Source organism: Amphiprion ocellaris, chromosome 20 (genome assembly GCF_022539595.1).
Source record: "Amphiprion ocellaris isolate individual 3 ecotype Okinawa chromosome 20, ASM2253959v1, whole genome shotgun sequence".
NCBI lineage: Eukaryota > Metazoa > Chordata > Actinopteri > Pomacentridae > Amphiprion > Amphiprion ocellaris.
In genome coordinates, this window is record NC_072785.1 from 14,101,895 (window position 1) to 14,120,517 (window position 18,623).

The 18,623-nt window shown below is 44.5% G+C and overlaps 2 protein-coding genes across 7 annotated transcripts in view; one reads left to right on the forward strand and one right to left on the reverse strand.

Moving 5' to 3' along the window:
• The first annotated feature begins 2,430 nt into the window (after positions 1-2,430).
• id2a (inhibitor of DNA binding 2a) lies at positions 2,431-4,944 on the forward strand. Its single transcript, XM_023266264.3, has 3 exons — positions 2,431-2,903; positions 3,247-3,307; positions 4,228-4,944. The coding sequence occupies exons 1-2, from the start codon at positions 2,550-2,552 to the stop codon at positions 3,301-3,303; spliced, it is 411 nt and encodes a 136-aa protein (XP_023122032.1). The 5' UTR covers positions 2,431-2,549; the 3' UTR covers positions 3,304-3,307; positions 4,228-4,944.
• A 1,434-nt stretch (positions 4,945-6,378) lies between these two features.
• kidins220a (kinase D-interacting substrate 220a) overlaps positions 6,379-18,623 on the reverse strand; it is a 44,362-nt gene continuing 32,117 nt past the window's right edge. For 2 of the 6 annotated variants that reach the window (XM_023266259.3, XM_035946439.2), the window contains exons 24-32: positions 17,468-17,646; positions 15,217-15,428; positions 14,695-14,808; positions 14,004-14,063; positions 10,756-10,872; positions 10,428-10,526; positions 9,413-9,634; positions 8,395-8,616; positions 6,379-7,983 (exon numbers count right to left, since the gene is read on the reverse strand). In XM_023266259.3, the coding sequence (XP_023122027.2) occupies positions 7,072-7,983; positions 8,395-8,616; positions 9,413-9,634; positions 10,428-10,526; positions 10,756-10,872; positions 14,004-14,063; positions 14,695-14,808; positions 15,217-15,428; positions 17,468-17,646 (2,137 nt within the window). In that variant the 3' untranslated portion in view covers positions 6,379-7,071. Of the gene's footprint in view, positions 7,984-8,394; positions 8,617-9,412; positions 9,635-10,427; positions 10,527-10,755; positions 10,873-12,079; positions 12,113-14,003; positions 14,064-14,694; positions 14,809-15,216; positions 15,429-17,467; positions 17,647-18,623 lie in introns of all 6 variants that reach the window. The other 4 variants (XM_055005765.1, XM_035946443.2, XM_055005766.1 and 1 more) reach the window with 4 other exon arrangements.

Consider the following 18,623-nt stretch of genomic DNA (forward strand, 5'->3'; position numbering starts at 1 on the left):
ACATTCCCTCAGTGGTGAGTTTGAACATTCGTCCCTGAAAGCAGCACCGGCATCAGAGTCCCGCAGAGACCCCAAACCGGTCCCCGGTGTTGTCGAGCCTCCCCGGTTCGGCCCCGCGGGTTGATCAGCTGAGAACCACCTCCGACTGACATCCCCGAAACCCCGTCTCCATGGAAACCGCCTCGGCGGCGCCGCGAGGGCTGGCTCAAGGGCTGCTGTGAATGGGGTGACGTCACGGCGCCGGCGCCAGAGAGTCTGCTCCAAGGAGCAGCGCGAGAGAGAAAGAAGGAGGAGAGGAGAGGAGAGGAGAGGAGAGGAGAGGAGAGGAGAGGAGAGGAGAGGAGAGGAGAGGAGAGGAGAGGAGAGGAGAGGAGAGGAGAGGAGAGGAGAGGGTGAGGCTGCTGCCGCCGCCGCCGCCGCCGCCGCCGCTGCTGCTGCCGGTGGTTCGTTCGGCTTTGCACCGACGTGCTCTTGCGCCAATCCATCACCTGTCTGTCAGACATCAGTCAGGGGCGAAAGGTACACATCTGCAGGAGCGAAAGGAAGAAGGGGAGAAAATGGAAAAATCCTATTGCACCAGATGTGGACACAGACTGCAGGAGCTCCAGATTATATTAGAAATGCATAAAAAAAAACACACACACACACAGGATCGTCAGACAGCTGACGGAGAAGCTGCCCGTGAATACGAACCGCGCGTAAAAACAATGGCACAGATGGTGTTTTGCTGGATTTAAAATAAAAAAAGAAAATCCTGCAAAGCATTTTTCTGATAAATTTTACTGACTAGCATTTCCGGACTCAAAAATCATCATTAATTATTACACGTTAGAGCGATTTTCATTCCCAAAGCCTTGAGCTTTTGACGAGGATCCAGTCTGCCTTGAACTGCTTTCCCTCTTGTCCATTGTAGCTTTAGGATTATTTTGGTTTTGGGGATTTCTTTGTTTCGTCATTTCAGCTGAATTGTCCTGCAAATATCTGAATAAACCAAAAACATTAAAAATCATAATCCCTTCCCCGGTTACGTAAAGTCTCAGATCCTCCCCATTTAAGCCAAAGTTTTGTACCGATCTGCTAATTTTCTCTGTTGAGGAAAAACTCACGTTGATTCATTTTCTTCAGTTTAAACCACAAAGCCAAAAATCAAGCACATCACAGCAGTCTCCAAATGCCCCGGGGGGCAATTACTTAGTGCAGTATCAAACAGCCCCCCGTCACCTCCAGCTGAAGAATGAAGCGTGTAATTCCTACAAACAAATGGCTCATTCAGAAAACATTAAAGTGTCAATTGTAGTTAATCACCTCTTCACGTGTTCAGATATGAAAGGACATTTGTAGGCCAACTCGAAATGCACTTTGACATACAATACACCCAGGTGGCGACCATGCAGGGGCGCGCAAAGTTGCTCTTTTGCGCAAAAATACGCATCTACAACGGAGATGCAGTGCGCACAGTAGACGTTAACTTACTATAAGACAACTGTGATCACAGATTCACTGAAGTTACCATCAACTAACCATTTATTCACCTTCTGATCAGCGCTGTTATGCATCATGTCTACTGCAGTTCAAATGTGAAAATACACTTTATAGTGGTGAATTTGGACAACAATTAATCATAGGAATTCTGCATTTCTGCCACTTCATAAAGTCATAAAGATCTCCAAACTTAAGTCCTGCACAGATGCGTATTTTCTCCCCTCAATTGTGCGTAAAAAGCTAATTTTTTCCTGACCATTTTCTTGGTGGAAGCTGTTTTGATTTGCCACTCAAACATCTTCCTGACCGAGGCTCTCTCAGTTTGCTGTTCAGTCTCAGAAACCGGTCCGGGCTGGTGTGAATTAAGAATCATCAGGCGCGCCTGATATGGTTCCCCATCATCACCGCTCCACACCTTCAAAAAACACATCACCTGAATGTGTTGGATGCTTGGCTGATTAGGGATAGAATGCTCTGCCAGTAACTTTTTTTTCAGAAAGGAACTCTTGCACTGTCCCATGCATGTTATATTTTTTATTCAGAATGCTTCTGACTTTTAAATATACATTCCCAAATACACTGATCTTCATTACAGGATTTTAGAATCAGATTTAAAACGTGCAGGCAAAGGTTCAAACGTGGGTTCACGTCTTGCCATTGTCAACTGACATCCATGGAAACCATTAATTTTCTTGATCAGAAACAGGTAAGGGCTTAATTTTCCAAATTGCCCACCGGAGCTGCTGAAGCGCCCTCTGGGTTCCGCCTCCAACATGCGTTGCCACTGGTAACGCGGCGGGAAAGGGGCGGGATCTGAGCGAGAAGAGCTAATAGGAGGGCCGAGAGGCGTTGAGTGACGTTTAACCTGCTTCCAATGAACGCGTTTGACCCGCCCGTGTCGCATGCCCAGCCTGCTGCCTATATAAAGCAACACTGACAGCTAGGTAATCCAGTCTGATCGCCGATCGTCTGGCAGAAATAGGACTTAAAAGAAGCGAGATATCGACACAAGCGTTAAAAAAACCCTCCTCTCGTCGCTTTAACTTAACACTGACAAAAACAACAAAATGAAAGCAATAAGCCCAGTGCGATCCTTCCGGAAAAGCAACGCGAATCTATCAGAGCACTCCTTGGGAATCTCTCGGAGCAAGACCCCGGTGGATGACCCGCTCAGCCTGCTGTACAACATGAACGACTGCTACTCCAAGCTGAAGGAGCTGGTGCCGAGCATCCCCCAGAACAAGAACGTCAGCAAGATGGAAATCCTGCAGCATGTCATCGACTACATCCTGGACCTGCAGATCGCGCTGGACTCCAGTGTCGCACTAACCAGCCTGCATCACCCTACGCGGCCGGGGCAGACTCCATCCAGGACCCCTCTGACCACCCTCAACACAGATATCAGCATCCTGTCATTACAGGTAATTACACCGTAGCTGAGCGCGCATCCGAGCTGGACAACGATCAGTCTGGTGTGTTTGTGAAACATGTTTAGTGGCTTTTTTTGATTATTATTATTGTTTGTCGTGCGCATAAGCAGTGCGCTTTTTGTAGCCTATGCGTAACTCGCACAAAATGGCTTGTTGGAGAAGGAAAATGGCATGTTTTTCTTCTTCTTCTTCTTCTCTTTCTTCCTTTTGTTCAGAATCAAGATGAGGAAGAGATTCGACCTACATACATAACAGTGTTGCAAACTGCCAGACACCTCGATCGGATGCTGCGTAAAAGAATTAACATTTGGTCTGTTTGTTTGTTTGTTTTCAGTCCCCGGAGTTGCCATCAGAGCTGATGACAGATGACAGCCGGACTCTGCATCGTTAAAGCGGTAAGTAGGCTGTCCTCATGTCTGCTGCTGCATTCTGTCCAGGGCTTTTAGGCTCCGCTACAGCCTGTCTCCCAGTCTGCTGGAGCAGAATGGGCTAGAATTACCATTTACCAATCCATTTGTTCCCTCGCTAATGTCGTCTCAACGTCGCCGTAATGGTCCCAATATGTTTTGTGTGTGTGCATGAGAATGCGCTGCGACACTGGGGCGTCAGTTATGACAAGGGGACGGGCCAGTCAATATCTGGATCACATTTATCTCAAATTTAAAAACAAAACAAAACAAAAAAAGATGGGACTTTACTGTGTCAGGCAAAAAAGATGACCCAGATTATTCTCATCTGTGTCCAAAGATGTTCAGGTGCCAGATTTTTATTATGTTTTTTCTGCAGTGGAGTTTAGGATATTCGCTCCAGGCTGCCTTTGGTTTACTGTATATAAGTAGCAGTCGTCAGGGTTGTATTAGACCCTCTTGTGTCTATAATGAAGAGCATCTGCAACAGGAAAATAATGGCTGTTTGGATTACTGCTACTACGATGTCTGCACATAATTGGTACAAGAAGTGGGTAGGCGCCAGCTGAGCGGCAATTACGCTGATTCTTCCCCAGATTGTAGGCTGAAGTTGTGCGAAAAGTGTGTGTGTGTGTGTGTGTGTGTGTGTGTGTGTGTGTGTGTGTGTGTGTGTGTGTGTGTGTGCGTGTGTGTGCGTGTGTGTGCGTGCGCCTCCTCCTCCTCCTCACACCCCTCCTCCCTCCTTTCCCTCTCTATGTGTGTGTACATCTGGAGCGCAGCGTTTGCTTAGTATTGGGAGTGTTTGGTTAAATGTTAAAAACTGCGGCTTCCTCCCTGGCGCCAGTCTGTCCGGATCTCTGCCCTGTTTGCATTTTCTAAACACGCCTCTCTTTCTCAATCTTTTGCAGGTGTTTGGTCAAGAAGCAAAACACACACACACACATACACACGTACAGGACCTGGGGAGCAGGACTTTCCCCCCTTCTCTCTCTCCAAAACCCCTCCAAGCCTCTGTCCTCCAGGCCTGGATTTTTTTTTTCTTTTTTTGACTTTTCTGACGCTGAAATCAAGAGACTTTTTTTTTTTTTTGCTTATAATGGGACAATCTTATGTGATGTGTTTTCTGTTTGGACACTTCATTATTATTTAACTTAAGACTTTTTTATTATTATTTGTGGGTCCTTTCTGGAAAATGGAAGGCGCGTTATATTCCCGACAGCGGGAGGAAAAACGAGATTATTGTCACAAGGATTATTCCCTCCCCCTGTCCTCTCCTCACGCCCCCCCTTGTCTCTCTCTCTCCTCGTTGAAGTCTTCGCTTTTTTGCGGAGGTGGGAACGTGAATAGAACAGACAACTTTGGTTAGTTACTGTAAAAAGTTTAGTCTTGTCTTGTCAGAATTGTTGGCACATGAAGGACTGGACGTTGTTTAAAGAGGAAAAAAAAACGTTGAAATGAAAGAATGAAACCTTGTGAACTCCCAGTCGGGAGTTTATCTTGTATAGTTGCAGGAATTTGACACTTCTGCAAAAGTGTAATGTTGTACTTAATTATGCTGAAACTTTTTATAAAAGTAATGTAAATTGTACCTTTTTATACAAAATAAATCAAAAACGCAAGCTGAACATGTTTCATTTGGGGGAAGAGCCACTACAGATCTGGGGATGTGTGGTTTTGGGGGGGGATGAATGTGTGAATACATTAAACCGGTGCGTAAAAATCAGTTACCCAGCTGTGCGTCCAGCTGACTCTCTCCTGTTATTATGGAGAACATGTGAGGCACTTCACAACAAATCCCACAACAAAGTGTCCTTATCAGACCTGCAGTATGTGACCTATAATGGTGCAAAACACCGCGTCAACATTTCCCCAAGGCAAACACGACCTGGAGGCGCACGGTTGCATAAAAGCGTATTTAGGGCGCACTGACTGACTGCACTTTTACTTTCTCACATGCTATGTAAAGTAAATAGGATTACATGGTTTAAAGTGGCAGTCTGAGTCATTTAAGCACTGTGCAGAGACTATGTAGCTCTAAATGGTTGGCAACTGTGGAAAGTTGAGGTGAAATTGGATGCGTGATGCGTTACTGATTCTATAATGTTAAATTTACTGCTTGGCAGGAATTGTTTTTGTATTAATTTTGGACATTTTTAAATTTGGGAAAGGCCTGTGCTGCTTTTAGTTGTTAAAGGTTGCCAGTTGCATCTCAAATTTGACAGCGCTGGCGCGTAAAATTTGGCATCATCAGCCACATGAAATTGCCGATGAAAAATGAGCAGTTGATATAAAAGTCAGTCAAAAGATGGAGGGATGTACTTACTGATCCAGGTGCCGAGACACCTGAGGGAGTTCAACATCACCAAGCCCAGCGGAAGTCTTGAAGTGCCACCCGGTCAATCCTGTATAGTCGAGAAGGCATCAAAGGGCTAAAGTGACTGAGGGTAAAAAGGGCAGAGGGGGGTTAATATGGGCCGCTGGGTGTCATAATTAGTATCATGCAGTGAAAAGCCATCACCTCCTTTACAGTGCAGCATGGTTTCTCAAATATTGTCATACCACCAACTAATCTGTGGAGCCACATTTGATTACTTTGCCCCGAGGACCACTTTGCTGGAGCTTTCTTGATCAGCTGTGGGGAAACAAATCACTTTTTACATGATACAACACGCAAAAAAAAATAAAAATAAAAATGAGAATATTACATACGATTGTCAGTTAAGACTGTTACAGTTAAATAAAAAAAGTGCCTTAAAATACTCCTTGAAGGTTTCTATACAGATCCCCGAAACCCACTTTGGGGCTGAAGCTGTTAGTCCTCAGTAGTTTATCATAGTGACAGGCAGAGTCCATACAACGAGCCAGCAGCACGTTCGCATGGAGAGTGCGCCATCTATCGGTTAAAATAAATGCTGCCAGTGACTACCTCCCTTTGCCTGTCACCCTTTTAAACTAAAGGATAAAATACGAAGCTGTTGAAAATGTAAAAACAAACAACACACCTTTGGTTAGCACTGCACAAATAGCAGATTTTCCTGCAAGAAAATGCATCAGACTAATTTTAAGGGTCCACACGGCAAGATATTTATTGATTCACGCTTTCACCAGGTACTTTGGAAAAGACAAACACCGCTTTGGAATCTAGTTCATGCACTTCTTCTATCACACAATCTACCAACACCGTACTGCACCACCGTCTACGTAGATTTCATCTATTTGAAGTGTTTTAACTACAAACAGCACTGCATGATACGCTTTGGAGACACAAGACTTCAGTAACGTTGCTAAGATCTTCCAGTCGTGACTACCTTTTCTCAAACACATTATTATGTAAGGATTTCTTCCTTCACTAAACACACAAATTTCACACAACTGCACCACATCCACATGGGAGATAAATTACACTGACTATCCAAACACGAGATGACTAAAGTTTTTGTAACATAAGAGAAATCGACTCTGATTTGACCTGACTGAAATGTTTTTGGTAACATTAACTTTCAAAGTGTAACTATGAATGTATCACACGTCCTTTATACAGAGGTGATTTTTTTTCTTACCTACCTACTATTTTAATCTTTTAGATGCACTACCCTTAAATTACAGCAACACTTTCAACATTTTCAGAACACTGATAGATACTCTAATTCTTTGGAACACATCACAACATCAGCAGTACAACTGTGCTACCAACAACATCAACAACAACAGCCTACATGACCCTTCTTAGAATAACGAACACATATGGCTTCTCAGAGGACACTCTCCCGCTCGTCTCCCAGACTGATGGTGCGCAGGTTCTGGTTGTGGTGGATGGTGGCAGCCGTGGTGTTGGCAGTACTGCTGCCAGGGGTGATGATGACAGCTGGCGAGATGATGCTGGAGGAGGAGGAGGAGGAGGAGGTGGTGGTGGACTCTGTGCCTGTGATGTTAGCCTGGTGCTGATGGCTGTTGTTGGTGTTAGTGTTGGTGTCGGTAGGGCTGCTGGTGTTGTTATTAAGGGTGGTGTTACTGACGGTGCGGTTGAGGTTGCTGACCCCGCTGGACGGCCACCCCTCATCTGGGCTGCTGGCCATTAGGCTGGCTTCGGACGGAGCCTCGGAGCAGATGGACATGCGGGCCACAGGGGCGTCCTGTAGGCTGCTGGGGAGGAGGCCTCTCTTCTTCACCAACCCCTCCAGCTCCAGTTCAATCAGACTGGGCTTCAGGGCTTCTCTCGCTCTGTCGGTGTCTCCTTCGGCCTCCTCCAGGGAGCGGTCTGAGGAACTGTCACTGGAGCGCATCCCTGAATCGGACGAGTCCTTCTTATCCAAGAGGATTTCGGTGAGGAAGCCAGGCTTGGTCAAAAGCCCAGTGGGCTGGGAGCCTCCTTGGGAAGACAGAGCATCAGCTCTTGCCTCTTTGTGGAGGAGAGGTGTGGTGGTGTCAGCTTCTTCTGGGCCTGAGTCTTCATCATTGGGCAGCTTGTGATAGTATGATCCCGCTGCCTTCTTTCTGCAGCCTGGGGTCCTGGAAGATGAGCTGTGGTCTAGCTTCTCATCCTCTTCACTGATGGGGTCTAGAGGCTGAGCATCGGTCCCTGAGGCAAAATCTGTGGCATCGCTACTCTTGGAGCCTCTCTTGGTGAAGGACTTGCGGCTGTCTTGGTCAGCTCCTTCCTTGGCCTGAGGAGAGGGAAGCGGATTCAATGAGGAGAACATAAAAATATGCAGTATCCTGTGCTGTTTGCCTCTGAGAGGCCTCTCAAGAGGGGATTCCTCTTGCTACCTTTAGTGCCAAGAGAAACAAAGGGTAAAGCCAATAATTAAAAAACGCAAGAAGCAGCAATCTCCACTTTCCTAGCTCAGACTAAGATTCTTGCTGTTACACAGGCCGGAGAAATTCAACTTTTAAACACACAAGTTTTAGAACATACAGATTGACCTCAGAACCGCATCTACACAAGTTAATGACAACAGTTAACCACATGGTTCTTTCCTGTAATCTGACTTTGGGGGTTTATTGGACTGAACTCTTTCTGTCATTACTGATATGACGATAAAAACATGACAGTGTACTTGTGACTGTCCACCCACCCCTTTGTCCTCTGAGCTGGCAGCCTGAAGGAACTGTCCAGGGTGGGGCTGTACGGGCCTCTCTCCCCCACTGCCGGACATCTCCAGCTGGGCCATCTGAGCGATGTACTCCCTGTAGGCATCACGATACTCAGCCTGCTGCTTGTCTGTCAGCTTGCAGATGTCATTAGAGGATTCCTGGGAGTTTAGGCTGGACATGCTTGAAGTGCGGTGATTTGCCACCTGACAAGATGAGAAAAAAGTTGGGATGGTGTGCAAAGATGCTCCTGAGTTTGATGAAAAATATGATTATGTCACCAACTTCATAGTGAGCGTGTTATATAGATGTGAGGTGTTAACCCTGAAGGCAAGACACCTAAATATAAAAATAAATATGGCATTTACTAAAATATTGTGCTATAATTACTTCGCGAACAAGGAAATATTCAGCATATGGCAATTGGATAAAGTGAAACAAGTTAGTGGCAAAGAGTGGAGATGGAGTGGCAGTGAGAGCTGTGCTGTATTTTCAGTGTTGAATTTATATTTGAAACAAATCACAAAGTGAGATCATATAAAATAGCAACAGAGCCAGCTGTCTACGTGTGAGTGTTTGCTCGTGTCTCGGAGATTTTGCAAATAGGGAATAAGGAAGGTGGAAATCATGAACATGGGGCCCCTTGACACCTTTAGGTGTTTTGCCTTGTTTGTGTGTATTTTTAATTCTGCCAAATTCAAGAGCACCATAGGCTTCCTCTGCCGTGCACTTTCCTCACTTAAAACCACATTAATGTGAAACTACTGAGACCACCAGCACACTGTTTTGATGCATGTGGACACACGGCTATTTGACAGTTTGGGGTGTGATCTTTCAGTGGCATTTGCAAGTGTTGCATGTTCACACTTAAGCTTCAAGGAGCAACTTTAATAGTTTTTATCTCTTTTGCACATCTGTATGTGTGAACATGATGGGACTGTTTGTCCGATTACATCAGCTGCTGTGGTATATGTAAACCAAGCTCCTGACAGAAAGACTGACCGGCCAGTGCGAGTTGTTGTTGTTGCGTCTCGGTGGCTCCTCCAGCCCCACTCCACTGAGCTCCTCGAAGCTGAGGTTGAGGCTGAAGGTCGCTGCTTCGTGCTGGGCTCCTCCTGAGCGTCTGGTGGGCTCCCCGTGGTGCACGCTGCTGCCCTGCTCGCTAGCAGCTCGAGATTCATCCTGCAGCATGGCCTGGCTTTCAGCATGCCGTTGTTCCATCACCTTATAAAATACACCACAGTTCAATATATTAGATATACTGATACATTTAGCTTTGGCTGAGGGACACTGTTAACTGTAAACATGTTTTCTCAAAGCACGTGACATACTAAACAAGCATGTAAACAGCACCAACAATAAAAGCATGGGCTTATGAAAGGAGAATTGAGAGCCGGTTCTTAAGTAAAGCTATTCAGCTGTGCCATCCTCCCCGACAATAACCTCCCTTCATCCACATATCAGTCAGCCATCTTGAACCAGATGGATGTGCTGGCTGCATCTTGGCAACACAACACTGGTTTTTACATGGAGCCATAAGGCCGCTGCACTTTCCAGCTGCTTCTATGCGAGCTCTGCATCGGATCTCCGGTAAAACACAACCAATCTGGGGCACTGCTTAGGCATTAGGATCACAGACCGACATTTGATGAAGTGGAGCTGGCTACACGTGTAAGTGATTTCAGCCCCGGTTCAGCTGACTGGACTCCTGGCTGACTGACGAGCGGCCTTCTTGTAATACGGATAATAAAATCTCTATCCCAATATCGTAGTGCAGCACAAGATGGCTTATTACGAGATGCTGTCTTGCTTCGTTGTGGAATAAACCAGAGCCGACGTATATCAACAGAAGGGCACTGGCAAAGCTAAGTGTCTGCAAAGTATCACACAGTGAGGAGAACGTATGCTATTGAGAACAGACTGTACTTCAGGTCTTTACTCTAGAGTAGTGTCTTGTAACAAAACAAAAACTTTCCATTCCAGTCCAGTTCTAAAATGATATATTACACAGTCTCACCATTCCCCTGAAGAGCTGCCAGTCGCCAAAGTTCATCTCCATCTCTTTCTTCAGCTCATCCAGGTTGCAATGAGTAAGCACCCGACCATTTATATTAGCCTGCAATTGACAGAAGAGGGACCAACTGGTTTGTTCACAAATTAATTAAATTCATGAATGTACCAAATAAACACATTCAAGTGTAGAGACAGAGTGGAGAAAGCTGTGAGGACAAAAAAGCCACACAAAGACTATGAAGAGAAAATGTTCATTGACTGTCCAAATAACTGGTAGAGCAAAAATTATTGGTATATTCATTTAAATCATTCTGAAAGTTAAACAGTCATACCTTCTTGATAGTGGAAGTGTACTGAGACAGCATGTTGGGGTCGATTCCATCAATCTGTCTGAGACGCTCACACACTGCATCCGTGTTCAGCGAGCTGAGCAGGACTGCAGGACAGATCTACACAATATCACACATTGACATTTAATTAGAATGTAAACAACATATTCAGTGAGTTTTTCATGAGTAAAGGCTACCAGGGTAAACTCACACACACACTCCGTTAGAGCAACTCATCACTCCTAACACATTGATTAGGGCAAATCGAGCAACAATTCCTGGCAAGGAGACGTGCAGGCCTGTTACTGCGAGGCACACAGAGGTGCAAAACCACAATCCTACACAGTAATTCTCCCTATCAGTCACACAGTGTAAGTGTAAAAGTAAACAAAACTGCCAACCTATCCAAATACACTGTTACCTGCTCTTATTCTTTTCTCTCGGTGTATATATAAGCACATGAAGTGTGTGCACAACACTTGAGGGTTGGAGTCTGCGAGCCGCCGCTGAGCCGAGCCGTGATGACGCGGCCGCCGCAGTCGAGCAGCTACGAGGCTTGATGTGACTAATACCAGTTGCCTGTTGATGCTGTCTAAGGCCTCACAGACAGGCAGCATGCCACACGCTGGCACAAGAACCAAACAAACCTCATCCACCCTCCTTTATCCCATTCCCCTCCCTTTTCTCACTCACCCCTCTCACTCTGGCTCTGCTTGTCTTTGAGACAAGCAAAGTTCTCGTTCCTTCCTTCTTTTTCTCCCTGCCTCCCTTCCTTCCTTCCTCTCACATTCCTTCCCACTCAGCCTCCTGCATTGACCTTCTGCTCTCTTTTCCATCACTCTCTTTCTCTCTCCCTCATCTTTTACTTCTGCTCCACCCGGCTATTAACACTATTAAGACATGGCTTCACACTAAGCCCCCCGGCTTTGTTTCTGGTTTCGAGGGAGAGAAGAGCAGAGCTTAGCCGGACTGTGAGTGGTTGTTAGACAAAAAAATAATCAGCTCTTACAATACAGTACACAAGAGCAGGTGCCAACTTTCTGTAATGGAGGAGATGAAGACCAGCGCTCAGGGAGTTTAACTACTGTTCACATCCACACAACTGAGGTGTTACTAAAGGATGAATCTATGTTAGTGAATCTAACAACTACTGCAGGACCTTAAGTTGTGTTTTGCATTGCATTCAACATAATGTGTCTGAAAAATAACTCTTTCTACAGCATGCTGGGTAGTAATGAACCAATGTGTTAGAGGTGAGGTAGGGATAGGTCGATGGAGAAAAAGGCTGAATGTGGAGATGAAGGTAGCCATGAATTCAAAGGAGTACCTGCTTTAATTTGTAAGGCACCGACTTTAAATGCTTGATAAGGAGACAAAAAAAAAGCAGACAGACAAGTAGTCAGACAAAAATACGCACAGACATTTATAACACCATGAATCCAGAACTGTACCTGTAAAAAAAACCACACACAAGGTGGGGAGGTAGAAGTTTACACAGAAGACAAGACGGACTAGCAGAGAGACAGTAGCACACATGTTGAACTCATCATCAGGGGACAAGAGAGACATTGACAACAGCGCAGACATTTATCTATCTCACAGCAGGGGAAGAGACAGCTCCTCAACAGCAGCAACACAGCCAGCCAACGCCATCAGCCTGGAAAAGAAGAGGCTATTGGAAGTAGAATTATTAGACAAGGAGATTTTGTTTTCACTGGAGTCGGCTGGCTTTTTACTGCCATAATCTTTGCAGACAGAAAGGATTGCGGAGGACACAGAGACAGAGAGAAAGACCCACCGAGAGAATGAGACATCTCTCACTCTGCGCAGAAAAAGCAGAAGTTTCAATTCAGGAAAGGCCTTGAATGCAGCTCCTTGATTCAGACAGCAAGCGCGTCTTCTAAGAAAAGTGAGTGAGGGCATGAATATCTGCGGGTGTGTCTGCTTGTGTGTCTGTGTGTTTGTGTGAACCCTCCCAGTGTGTGTGTGATAAGACTGTAATTACAGCTGGGCTGAGCTCAGGGCAGAAGGATGGGGAAGAGGAAACAGAGCTCTGTGAGGGAGGAAGCGTCTTGGTAAGGAGATAAGCTCTACCAGCACTGGGCTCATTGTCAGTGTATGTGTGCGTGTTGCCAGCCCCAACAGTTGCTCTGATGATAATCCCAGCAGCCAGAGGAATCCATACTCGCACTTACATCAGCGAGGCAATTACACCGGGCTAGGCCTGCTTACATATCCAAAGAGTCTCACACAAATGTACACATACACATTTGCAGATTTGGAGGAATACAGTCGTACGTGAGGACTATACAGACGGATTAAGCATGAACCATAAAGAGGATGAAAATGTGAAAATATATACTGACTAGGTAAGAGAAGGAGGATGATATGAAGAACAAAATAGGTATAAAAATTCAAGACAGTGATGAAGGTATAATGGACAGGATTTTTAAATAATTAAAGATGCAAAAATACAGACAGATCAGAGATTGTAGGAAGGAACATTACACTGTAATCTATATTTAAATCTTTCATAAAGCTCCTCTAAATGCTTGCTGGCAGGGCCCTGATAAGTGGCTTTGTGGAGCAGAAATCTCCTGAGTAGTGTTATCATCAAATTGTTCTAATAGTGGCTGCTTTCTCCTGAAATGTGTGAATATCTGGATGTAGAGGTTCAGTTCTTTTCAGTGCAACTTCATGCTTTCTTGATGTAACAGCACTTTTACATCCATTTTTTTGTATAAGAAAACCAAAGCATCACACATGCTGTCCACTAGATAAACTCAGCAAACTCAGATAAAAGTCAGCAGTTTTTGATTGAGCACGTCGCACATGTGCAGGAATCTTTTGAAGTAAAATTAATTTATAAGAGAATGTGAACTTGTACTGTGCCCACACTAAAATCAACTTCCTTCAACATTTAATGCCTACAACTAAATGCCGCTTTTAATCATTAGTGGGGGGTCGCAGTCACACCGGATGCAGCTGAAGTATTTTAGCATTCTGCCGCAGAAGGTGCAGAAGACCAAGTAATAGGTGATATTTATTCTCTTGGTTTTTGTAAACCACAACAACAAAATAAGCTGCCTGTCAAACATACAGACATGCATTTTAGGGATGCAACATAAAAAATGAGGTTTAGGTATCAGGCCAACAGGCAGATGAGGGACTAGTTGCATATTTGCATTAATGCTGTGTTCCACAGCCATGTATAGATGTGCTAATACGTCTACTGATATTAGTTGGGTTACCATGGTGGAGTCAGAGGGACACGAGGGGAGGCCTTCTCTGGCATCCTCTGCAATAACATCCTAATATGGGTGCAGAATGGAGACAGGGATTGCATAGGGAAAAAAGGTTAATAAAGGTTGGGTTCGTGATCATGCGATTTACGGAATAAGCTTTGACTCCGCTGGGGTCAGGAGCTGGACTGTGGCTGAGCACACAGTTGGTAGAAAATGGGAGATATTAAAACACGGGGAGTTGATGAAATAATGTAAAGTTAAAACATATGCCATCAGAATAAAGACAGCGAGACAGAATGATATTGGAAAATAGGTACATGAGAGAAAAGGAAGTGTTGAAAAAGAAAAGGAGGTCAGAGTTTGTGGTTTGTTAACGCAGCAGACTGACACAATGGACTTGTTAGGTTAACCATTGAGTGGTACAAAAGCCCTACATCCTGAACCTGAGACCTTATATGTTTATTTATATTAATTTATAGAATAAGGCCTCCCTTACAGCTAGGAAGCACTGCTCAAATTAATTTAGATGACAGACAAACCATGAGAGCAATAACGACTACTTAAACTGTCAATCAGTCTAAGCACGCAATGTTGTCGCATAAACTTAATACTACTAACACTAGCATATCTGCTGCTGTAATCACCCTGTGTGAGATGAAAGCAAATGTAATGGACCTAGTGCTTCTTTTTTACTTACAAGTCCATTGGTGTCCTGGGGTTGACCGGATGGTTTAACGGAGGGGCGCGAGGATGAGGGGAGATGGTGGGAGTAATGCCGTGGCAGGTGATACACATGATGGGGGAAATAAGGCTATGAGGGGAGAAGGAAAGAATGTGGGGGAGGCAGATGGGGAGAGGAGAGAAGGGGAGGTAAAACAACATACAAATCATAAAATAATATGAGGGAGCTCATGCACACATAAAACAAAATGTTGTGGGGAAAATGTAATTGCTATATTGTACACACGTTTACCTCCTGAGTGGCTCAATTTTTCAATAACATGCGGAGAACTGAGCAGCTAGAACCAGAAAGATCCTTTCTGGTTGTTTGCGGTTGTAGCCACTGTTACGATAGTGGCTGCAAATTCCAGTTTCATTTCATGTAGTGCAGATACTGACCATAAAATACTTTTTTTTTGATTACCAAGAAGATGGCATTTTCACCTGAGGAGTTGGTAGAGGACTGCTTATCTTTACATAAGTCCCTGTTATATCTCACCCGGTTGTAGAAGGGGTGCTGAGGGCCAGTCATTCCACTGAAGTAGGCACTGTGGGGTTGAGGAGGTAGGGATCCGGCAAAGGAACCTGTTGGGGAGCAGGCAGTTGAGTGCTGGCCGTAACCTGACTGGGGACGGGGCACTGCTTCTTGCAGGGGCATTGTGGGATAAGTCACTCCTCCTATGTGCATCTGTTCCCTGGCCGCACGAACATCTAAGAGAGGGCAGAGTCGAGGGAATAAGAACAACAGAAGAAAAGAGAAGGAAGTGTTTATCTGAGATGCTGATGATCTTGTGCTGGCGATGACTATAAAGACCCTTCAGATCCACCCACGCATCAATAATTTAGCTTTATTTCATCTTCTCTTGGGATTTCAGACAGTTGTGAGTCCAAAGAGAAAAAATCATATCAAACAGCTGATGAATACAAGAGCAAAATTCCTTTTGCTCTCAAAACACTGCAGGGAATACAAGAAGAACATTGTTTCTGAACATGTTCTCCTTATCCAAAATAGATGACAATCAAACAACTAAATACTGAGAAAATGGGCGCAGATGTTACGAATACAACGACCTTCAACTGTGAATTCCATTCTCACTTTGATTTCTATTACTCTGTTTACTCACAAACAGCAGGCGTGCTGATATTCTGTTTTCCAAATTATATGTCAGCCACGTGATGATTCTGGCACATGTAGCCCCTTGCTGTCCCTGACAAATAAATTCACCCATGTAAACAAACAAAGCAGACCATGTGAACTCGTAGACATTATCTCACAAGTACTTTGCCACAATTGTTTTCACATAAATCTATTTGACTTCGAGAGAAGTCGAGCAGGAGCTAAGTAAGGAGCTTTGGTAAAACCTCCCAAATTAAAGTTAAATAAGCCCAAAGACAGAACAGAGTGGCTCTGTGTGGCTGGCAAGAAAGTAAGAACCAGAAACAGAAGCAGGCACCAGAATGTCTCCTGGTTATACAAGTGGCTGCTGAATGACACGCTGAGTGAGACCCAATCCAGCCTGTGAACACAATGGGGGCCTTATGATGTGAGTCAGGCTCATGGGCGGGTATCACTGACAGCACTGCCCACTGGCTGGCCACAGGACACTGGGCACCAAGTACCAACTGGTCACAGAGGGAGTGGAGGGAGCGGGATGACTGGGTAGAAGCATTGGTCACCTTCCGCTCCCTGTGGACACGTGTGAAGGTGAAGACGCCTACACACTTTTGAGCGCACACACACAAATAAACACATGCTCAATGGATACGTACAGCGCGCACACCTACACACTTTTAGGAAAGGAGTGCTGTACTTACAGACTGGACGTCTGCTTGTGGAACTTGGTCAGCTGTGGCCTCCATGACTCAAAGTTGGCTCAATGGAACAGACTTTCTGTGTGTGCGAGTGTGTGTTTTCTGTGGTCTCATAACACTATGATGCAGCAGCTTCACACTAGGCGTCATTGACACTCCTGTATGGGCTGAATGGACGCTGACGCATGGTAGCAAAAGTACAGCGCCACTCTGCTGGCTTACAGTTATACTGATGCACTATTACGTCACCGTAACTACAAACTGTGAAATTTGGTACTGTGCTACAGGCAGATTGGTGACAGCGAGTGAAAATATTGTCCTGATTTCACAGTGCTGTAGTGAAAACCTGCTCGACATTTGATTGTATGGAAATGAGAAGCATGCTGTGGGTTATTGAGAGCCCCGGCAGTGGGCGATTTTAGAGCAAACCCTGCTGCAGTGCTATGCGTAATGTCACTGCCAAATGAGCTGGCACTGAATTCAACAAATCAAATAGAGGATAGTTCTCCATTTCTCCATGCTATTGTATACTGTTGCTGATTTGGTAAATTTTTTGTCACATGATACCATACATACGCCAATAGAGCAAGTTTCTTTTGCTGAGGAAGGCCTTAAAGAGGTGGCTGAAAGCTTCAGAGGAAACAACAGAGTTGGATTAATTACTTTTGTGAAGCTGCTGTTTCAAAGTTCAAGAATAAACTTTTTATGCTCCTCATTCACAGTTCTCAAATCTCTACTATATAAAATACATTTTGACATAGCAGACAGGGCTCTTAAACACCATCCTACAACACCAAATGAGGGAAAATCTTTTTGGAAGAATGTTAATCCCTGCAGCAAAGCCCAGAGACTTGTAGAATCCATGCCAAGGAGCACTTTCAGTTGATTTTTCCTTCAATTTTCCAACTATCTGCAAAATATACTGATCATTTATGGACCTGCTATGATCTCCCTGAGTTTGGGGTCCAGGTTGACGGTGCAGGGCAGAAACATCTCCACGTCTCTGGCAGTAAGAACAGGTGTCCGGGAGGAGAGGAACACCTCGAAGCTACGGATGTCTCCATCGATCTCCAGCAGAGGCTCCACATCTTTAGTGGTGGGGATGTTCTTGGAGATTCTTTAGAGCAGAAAGACAAAAAGAAAGAGTTTTTTTTCAGTACACATTTTGTGAGGACACTTATCAAGTTTACTAATCCAAAATATTAATTGTAAAGATTTGGAGATCAATAATATTTATGTGTCAAATCTTCAGATTCTGTAGAAAACGTACAATGAAAATAAGTCACATTTTGATTGGCATTTACAACTCTTCTGGAAACCCAAAGATAATGCAATATTCTGTGATGCCTTATTGACATATGTCGCAAATATCCCGACACGCCAGTTTACCCTTAATTCTGACTTGTGCATTCAAAGCGGAAAACACAAGGTTTTACATTCGGATGAAAAAAGAAAAGAGGAAATAGCAAGCTGCACTGTTAAGATAGAAAAGATATGCCAACGGTCATCATCATCATGAGAGCAGAGAGATAACTGGATTTAGAGAAGGCAAGATAGTCAAAGGGGGGATGTTTGAGGACAGATAGAGTGAGGGATGTTATCTGTTCTCAGCAGAGGAGGAAACCTGAGAAGATGACAATCAGGGTAATTTAGCAAGCAGCAGACGGAAGCACGTCATGATGCGCTGCGACGGTTCGCATGATGTTTGTTATCGCAGGCCCTAAGTAAACACCATGTTTGGAGATTGTTCCATTACTGTGTGATATCGTTTTTCCTGTTTATACTTCAGAAAAAAACACTATGTATCATATTAATAACATCAGGTTAGAATAATTTCTAGACATTGTGTTTAATTAATGGAATACTGTATTTAACCACCCATCACTCCAAAACTGCACAAACTCTGGAACAAACTAATGCTTTAACCGGTAGTTCAGAGGTAGCAACATGCCTGAAATGATGGAAACGGAGTATGAATACTGAAATGCTTTGAGGTGGGAAATCTAATTTCAGCTACACAAGGTTAAAAAGGTTATCGGTTTAATCAAAGACAGGGTAACATGGGGCAAAGGATACAAGGGATGCAAACACCAA